This window comes from Punica granatum, chromosome 5, assembly GCF_007655135.1.
Source record: "Punica granatum isolate Tunisia-2019 chromosome 5, ASM765513v2, whole genome shotgun sequence".
Classification (NCBI taxonomy): Eukaryota; Viridiplantae; Streptophyta; class Magnoliopsida; order Myrtales; family Lythraceae; genus Punica; species Punica granatum.
Genome location: NC_045131.1, coordinates 13,552,333 through 13,560,792, shown reverse-complemented (window position 1 = coordinate 13,560,792; position 8,460 = coordinate 13,552,333). Strand labels below are relative to the sequence as shown.

The 8,460-nt window shown below is 43.3% G+C and overlaps 1 protein-coding gene across 1 annotated transcript; it reads right to left on the bottom strand.

Annotated features, from left to right (window-relative positions):
* Positions 1-864: 864 nt before the first annotated feature.
* Positions 865-8,217, bottom strand: LOC116208992. The gene is made up of 6 exons (XM_031542567.1): positions 7,830-8,217; positions 6,725-7,290; positions 6,567-6,618; positions 5,704-5,959; positions 5,539-5,587; positions 865-1,083 (listed from the first exon to the last, which is right to left on the bottom strand). Exons 1-6 carry the CDS (start codon positions 8,215-8,217, stop codon positions 865-867), a joined length of 1,530 nt encoding a protein of 509 aa, XP_031398427.1.
* Positions 8,218-8,460: the final 243 nt, after the last annotated feature.

Here is an 8,460-nt window from a genome sequence, read left to right as displayed (position 1 = left end):
GTGAATCCGTGTATCTTTTTAGCTTGGGGCAACGTGCTCCTCATGCTTTCTCTTTTCTCTCGGCTCATAAATGACTCTAAATGGGTCATAGCCACCCTACAATCGGCTACTACAAAGTCAAAATCTTAGACACTCATATCTGGGAGTCAAGTCATAACACTTTGGAAATGAATAAACTGAAGTCTAACCAAATTTGCACAGAAATCCCCACGCGAGTCACAAGCGCAGCCGCCCGACGGTACCTTGACGAGAAGGGTCCTAAGCCGACGGGCGCGTCGAATAATCGACAGAGCCGCTAGGGCATCATTGAGAATGTCTCGATATGCTCGTGCATGGCCAACAGGAGCCTTAGAGGCCTCGCATTGAGGCCTTCGAAAATGGGATCTCATTCGCATCGCCAAAGTAAAAACTCTCTACGGGTCATCCAGGCGACCCGAAACTGAAGAACATACGTCGCAAACACATCCTTTTACCTATACTTACAAATCGCTAGTAATTCCATAACTTACTAATGATGTCAGGATCACAGGTACAACAAACGCGGGAACTACGACGGACTCTGATTCCTCATCCCTCGGGGTACGTGGGCGCTTCGTCCAGAACTCGAGTCCTTCATCGCAAGACCAGGGCATTCCCAGCAAACTACCACCGCCCATGCGACAGAGCCGACATTCGGCAGAACAACGAGCAACCACCCTAGCAGCGAGGCCGGCCTTCGATAGATCAAACGCACTGCCTTAAGGGCAAGGAACCAACGGAGCAATTTCGTCCTGGCAGCAACGCCGGTCTCCGACAGATCAGCACATTTGGGGTAGCATCAGCCCTGCACATTCAGCGTACACCACCATTCACACGAAAGTGGCGCTAATCTCTGCGGGAGAGCCACGTGCGATCCTCATTATCCACCGAGACAAGATGCATCTTGGTCCTGAGAGTTAGTCCAACCCACAACACTGTTTCACTATGGCAACATTTACAAGCAACAGCATCTCCAATGAACACAATGATCAGACCATCCCCGCCAAGCGCGCGATACAAGTCATCCAGCATGCGCCCAATCACGCGACAAACTGCAAGCCATACCTACCATTGCACCATCCCAACAAAGTCATGACCCAATGCCAAGAGCCCCTCTTCGGCGCCCCGTGCCATTCCCTAACACTAGTCGTTGCTTCTGCATTCCCTGTATTTTCGCATCATGCCCACCTTTACTGCTTTCTGGACTTCGTGCCCATCTTTACTACTTTTCGGATTTCGTGTCCATTTTTACTACTTTCCGGACTTCGCGTCCAGGACTTCGTGTCCATCTTTGCTACTTTTCGGACTTCGCGTTCAGGACTTCGTGTCCATCTTTACTGCTTTTCGGACTTCGCGTCCAGGACTTTGTGTCCATCTTTACTGCTTTTCGGACTTCGTATCCAGGACTCCGTGTCCAATTTTACTACTTTTCGGACTTCGTGTCCATTTTTACTGCTTTTCGGACTTCGCGTCTAGGACTTCGTGTCCATCTTTGCTGCTTTCAGGACTTCGTGTCCGCATTTACTAATTTTTGGACTTCGTGTCCTCATTTGCTTCTTCCCGAACTTCGTGTCCGTATCTACTGTATTTCGGACTTCGTGTCCTCATTTACTACTTTTCGGATTTCGTGTCTGCATCTGCATTTCGGACTCGTGTCCGCATTTACGGCTTTCCGGACTTCGTGTCCTCATATACTGCTTTCCGGATTTCGTGTTCGCATATACTGCTTTCCGGACTTCGTGTCCACATTTACTAATTTTCGAACTTCGTGTCCTCATTTGCTTCTTTCCGGACTTCGTGTCCGTATCTACTGCATTTCGGACTACGTGTCCTCATTTACTACTTTCCGGACTTCGTGTCCGTATCTGTATTTCAGACCTCGTGTCCACATTTACAGCTTTTCGAACTTCGTATCCGCATATACTGTTTTCCGGACTTCGTGTCTGCATTTACTTCTTTTCGGACTTCGTGTCCTCATTTGCTTCTTCTCGGACTTCGTGTCCGTATCTATCGCATTTCGGACTTCATGTCCTCATTTACTGCATTCCTGACCTCATATCCACATTTACTGCATTCCGGACCTCGTGTCCACATCTACTGCTTTCCGGACTTCGTGTCCGCATTTACTGCTTTCCAGACTTCGTGTTCGCATTTACTGCTTTCCGGACTTCGTGTCCTCACTTACTACATTTCGGACTTTGTGTCCGCGTCCACTACATTTTGGACTTCGTGTCCTCATCTACCACTTTCGAACTTTGTGTCCTCGTTTACTGCTTTCCGGACTTCGTGTCGGCATCTACTCCGTTTCGGACTTCATGTCCTCTTTTACTGCTTTCAGGACTTCATGTCCACATCTGCTCCATTTCGGGCTTCATATCCTCATTTAATACATTTCAGATTTTGTACCCGTATTTACTGCATTTCGGATTTCGTGTCCACTTTTACTGCTTTTCGGACTTCCTGTCCATATCGCTTTCTGGACTTCTTGTCCACATTTAATGTCTTTCAAGTATGCGTTCACATTTACAAATTTATGGTTTTACTATTTTACAATAGGCCCACATATTAGCAAAAACGAGTAGAATGACCAAACGGTCGCAATGACCAAATGAGGTACTTCTCATAGTGTTTGGCTGCATCCTCTATCCAAGCACGCAACCAAAGAAGGGCAAGCTCAGCACGCCCGGCAAGCTGTCAGTACCCAATTTCGCCCGGCTCCCGCCAAAATTATAATTTCCCCCCCAAACTGCAGGCGGACCGGGCAGCGTTTCCGCGATTTTCTCGTCGAAAATCGGCCGAAATTTTAACAGAAATGGGGAAGAGATTGCAATTAAATGGACAGAAAAGCAATTCATATAGGGAGAAAGAGAGCCCAGCAAGAAAAAAACAGACAATTTGCTCTCGTTTCGGAGAATTTTGAAATCGGAGAACTCGGAACTTTTGCCGGAAAATCGCAAGTTTTCCCCCCGATCCCGACGGTTTTAACTCCGGTGAGGCCCAGATCGACCACGACGAAGCGTCGATGGTGTCCAAAACCGTCACCGGCGTCCATTCCAGCCCTCATCGCTGCGTCTAGGGGCGAGGACCGCCGCCCGCAGCACTATCGCCGCCACTCTCGGCAGTCCCGACCGCCCGTCGGTTAACGGGCATCAGCCTATTTCTCTTGCTTCGCAGGTCCCGCCCAGAAGTTCGGCCCATTCAGGCCCAACACGCTCCAATCCGACCAAGCGTTCTTCCAGGCGATTTCTCCATCGGGCGGGCAGCCCGATCCAACCCTATTCATCCAGCGATTTTTTTTTTTACAGAATCACCCCTCAACTTTTCGAACTACGTAAATTCTCGACTTACTGGCATGATTATGGCTCCTTTCCTGAATATTATTGCTTGCTTGATGGATATAATGTGAAATGAGTGTTCTTGGGTTGTGTGGGTGATCGGATTTGTCCCGAACTCGATTTACGAACTTTCTGTTTTGCCATATTACAATCCAGAGGACGCATTTTATTATTTTAAGATCTACCCCGAATTTCAAAATTATTTTCAATCAAATCCCGATCATTTTACTATTTTCCAATCAGTCCTTGGATTTTTTAGAATTTTTCCAAGAATCCCAAAGAACTTCTCAAATTATTTCAGTTTAGTCCCGGGACCATTTTTTACCTTTTTTCAGATCTACCCCGAATTTCAAAATTATTTTCAATTAAGTCCCTGTCATTTTACTATTTTCCAATCAACCCTTGAATTCCTAGAATTTTTCAAGCATCCCAAGAAACTTTCCAAGTTGTTTCAATTTAGTCCTGGGGCCATTTTTTTGTTTTCAGATCAGTCCAAATTTTCAAATTCATTTCAAATAAGTCCTAGGACATTTTCAGTAATTTTTACACAGTCCCCAATTTTTTTTCAGAATTTTCAAATTGGTCCCCGAAACTTCATCCGAATTTTCAAATCAGTCTCTGCTCTTTTAAAATCGTTCAATTCAGTCCCCTGGACATTTTCTAAAAATATCCGACCCTTTTCCTACTTGGATCACCCACCGACAATGTATGTGCCCCATTTAGATATTTTATTTTTGTAATATATGTATACAACGTGACCATGTCAGAAATTAGAGTTTATCGGGCGGTCAACTAATGGCTATCTTGACGACTCGAAATCCGTAGATTAAAGCATTCGGCAAATTTCTAATTAACCTAAAATTCTACATAAGGGATAATCGGGACGTTAAATTTGGCTAAATTAAATCACTTGACTCTTTTAAATGAATTGTACGAACCGATTAATAATCTGTAATCGCATCGACAGTTCAAAAACTGTTAGCCATGCCCTTTTCAAATTCACAATTTCAAAAGTACCGAGATACGTATAAAGTAATCTTGATTTTTTATGCACAAACATATTTACCGATTCCAGGGCATGACTAGTGGTTCTTGTCCTATCGTAATCTTAGCGTAAGTTTTTGCATAAAATTGGTCAAAACATGGGAAAACAAATTAATCACAAACTCCGCTTAATCAAGCATGGGCAAATAGTCAAGTAGAGAGTTAGGTTCTGGGTTTTAGGTGAAAATACTTTTAATATGTAAAAGCCATATTGTCACGATACAAAATAATTTAAAAATAACCCACACATTCAGGACTTGACTACAGACATAATATCTGTCCGGTCCGTTAAAGTAATGCCGAATGCTATGTACCATATCCATCATCCATTTTGCTTGTTTTAAGGTAGGATTTGTATGCCAAGATGTCTCGGTTAATAATCAGTTAATTCACGTAAATTCAGTGATAATAAGAAACCCCATTGTTTGTTTATTTGAGCTTGCTTGTTATATTTTTGCACTTGTTTGTTATGCGGATCGAGCCCGATCCTTTAGGACTCGATTCACACTGGGTCCAACGCCCATAACCGTCGATCACGGGGTCCAATGCCCCCATACACCGAGTGCACATTTAATTTAATTTTCGGTCTTTTCCAAAATCATACGGTGAACATGAGTGAAATAATAGCCGAATGCGAACCGACTGAGATTTAATCATTGTAGCTTGTCTTTTATTTAATTGAGAGAACAATGTAAGGGTTTATGATGTATATTTATTCATGTAATTATCCCGATGAAAGAGTGGACGGTTCAAGTGTCTTTTCGAATTTACGGTGTCAAAATGGGCGAGTCGAGTGCAACCCTAAATCATGCGGTAAATAAATAAAATGGCAAGCCTAGCAAACTAGAGTACCGAAAGGGAGCGTGGGATATAGGCCCACACGTAATAGAACCCCCCGAATTCGGAATTTTCGATTCCGTACAAGACCATTGCCTTAGCATTCTAGGTGTATCCATACCCCTAGACTCGGGCGACTCACCGGCCCTCGACCTTCGGGTTGTAAACAGGTAGTGGCGACTCCTTCTCACGTGCGTCCTTCGCGCGTCCACGGGAAGGTGGACACTCCCAAGCCGCGTTGCATTTAGGCGCGCGCATGCATGCCCCGACGAAACGAAATTCGGATGTGCACAACCACAACTACCTCCAGCTTACCAGGCCATTGATCACCAAAAACTTGATCTAGTCCAAGACTGGAATTTGAAATTTCTGAACACAGCACAACCTAGCTACAAGCAACAGGAATCCACAGGATGGATGTAACCAGACCGAGTTCATATCAAACAGCTTTACTAAGAAAAGCCAATACCTCTGAGCATGCAATCGTTCCTCTGCCATTTTGTACTCAGACTCCTGTGCTTGTTTCATTGCCTGGAGTACCCTAGTTATCTCACTATCGAGCTTCTGGTAATGGATCTGACTGCTCAAAGAGTTGGAGTCATTTGATGGCTCTCTTATCTGTTTGGTGGCACCTGCTAAATTATTGTTTTCTGAATCTTCCTGACAAGGACTGCCATTTTTTATTGGCAGGGTAGGATTACTACCATTGCAGGAGATGGGAACAACTGCATCCAATCCAGGGAAGGGAATGAAGATCATATAGTAAATACTCTTAAGACGATAAAAGCTCCGCGTGTCTCATAGCTATGGGTACCAAAAAGTTATATGCGAGAGTGAAAGAGAGAAAATAGAGAGCATATTGCCAGTTTCAAAGCTGGTTCAGTAATTCTCGTACAAGAAAGGAAACTAGAAAACAGAACAAGAGCATGTTTCTATTCTGCAGAAAATACCAGTTAGAATCCTCAAAAGATATGTTCCACTGTAGATCTTTGCATTTAACTTGTATTTGACCTCGTAAATATCTTTTGACAAAATGCTGAAAGACAATTTTTATATTAGTTATCATCCAACTGATCCTTTTGCATTAGAATTCATTGAGCTTGAAATCATGTTTCAACAAAATGGCCACGACCATTCTTACACACTGAGAAATTTGATCTACGTTATGCACTAAACCCCCTTTTTTGTCTTGTTTGGGAAATATAGCGTGTTGCAACTCGAACAACATGAAAGAGCCATAAATGATAAAACGAGAAAAGCATAAGGAGCCAAAATGGAAAAGGGAAAAAGAAGAGAAAAAAGAAAGAAAGAAACTTTGCAATATTGGACTACCTGAGGTGTCATCTCCTCCCCAGATTTGTTCAAGAGAATTCCCGCGCTTGAGCTGAGGAGAAAACATTGTATGTATAGGTCATTAGGGGCATTTGCCGAATTGAAGCATATAATATGCTTCCCAAAACGAAAAGAAAACAATAAATCTACCTTATTACCTTTGAGAGAGCAGAATAAATGCTGCTCATAAGCAACTTTGCACTTGTCTGCTGTGAACCACATAGGATGGAGAGTCCCAAGTTCAAGACCTTCTCTAACTCATCCCGAGAATAAATGGACTTACATGTCTCCAATAACTTTGTAACATGGGACACCAGTTCTGTTCTCGAATCACAGCGGCGACAATAGTACTCCGCATCCAATCCAATGCTTCCACCCACAGTTCCTGCCATGTAAGTGTGGAGCCCACAGTTGATGTGGGCTATGTGGCCACAAATGGAATTCTCTTCACCAGTCAAGGCCTCACACCTGATGAAACTATAACCTCCATGCGAGGAATCTACAGTCTTGGAACAGAGTATGCAACAGCAGTCTCGACAAAAACCCGGTTCAGAACAGCATATATCACAGGGCATTGATGGTAAAGTGGATTGGCCTGATTTAGGGATCAAGCTGATGCATGTCCCGTTATGGGCTTTACAGCCTGCAGGGCCAGGATCTGAAGAGGAAGGCTCAAGGCTCTCTTGGTGAGGTACAGTGAAGAAAGTATGTTGATCAGGAATACCTGTAGAATTCGAAGAACGTTGGACAAGAATAAGTTTGATGTCACGATAGAGATATTGAGGAAAAGAGGGCATCCAATATTCAAATTGTCCCAAGTCATGCAATCTTTTTAAGCGTTATAGAAAAGAACCAACATTGAGTGACTCCGAGCAGATTGGAAATATACATATATAGCCTGTGGACATATGAAAGAATTGGAATGGTACAAGAATCATAAAGTTGCTGGAATTTGGTGATTTCATGGGAAACACGGAGGAAAAAACTGTTTTTGACAGAAGTAGATTCAGTTTCTTATACCACCATATTTAAGCACTACAAATAGTAACATCAAGTTTTGCCCAAAACAAGGCATACCGGATCCTCTGAGAATGTAATCATCCCAACAAAAATCAAGCCCCTGGCTCCACCAATGGTACATGCATTTCAAACTAAATAAAAGAAGGAACGGAAGTGTTGCTGCACTATCTTTTTATTGCACATCACGGGCCACACTGAGAACGAAAGAACTAACAAGAAACTTTTGTCATGTCAAGGCTCAACATTTTGCTAATGGAAGCTTCTTTGAGGGGATCTTCCAGATGAATGATGCGAAGAAATCATCAACATTGGCATAAGGAAATTCGGTCTTGATGAAGTGTTCGAGCGAAAGCTTGCTTGCAAACTCATGCCTTGTACGCAATTTGTTTTGAAGAACAACTTTCAAACTCTTGGGAGCATAAAGGTACTGATCAAGGTAGTGGCCTGTAGCTGCCACTCTCTTCCCCACCCTCCACCTCCACTTGTCTCCTGGATTAGGAAAGTTCTCGGGCGCAAAAGGAAAACCTTCACCAGAGGCATCTGGTAAGACTGGTTGAAGATGGCCATTTTCTTTCAAACGTAAATCGTTACGGCTATTTTCGTTACCTTCATGGGGGTTATTAAAGTCCATGGATGTTTCATGTCATACTATGAGTTGCTGGAACATGTCAACTTTACCCAGCTCCTTATGTATATAGGCGGGTACCACAATCATGAAGCTGCAAACACAGAAAAAACCCTACTGAGATTCCAGGAACTCACATATCTGTCTTGCAAGTAACATCAAAACGAAAAATGACTTCAAAGCAACCATGAAATTTTTGCAGTCTTTCGAAAGCATTGCTTTAACTAAAATTTTCTTATATCCCAACAC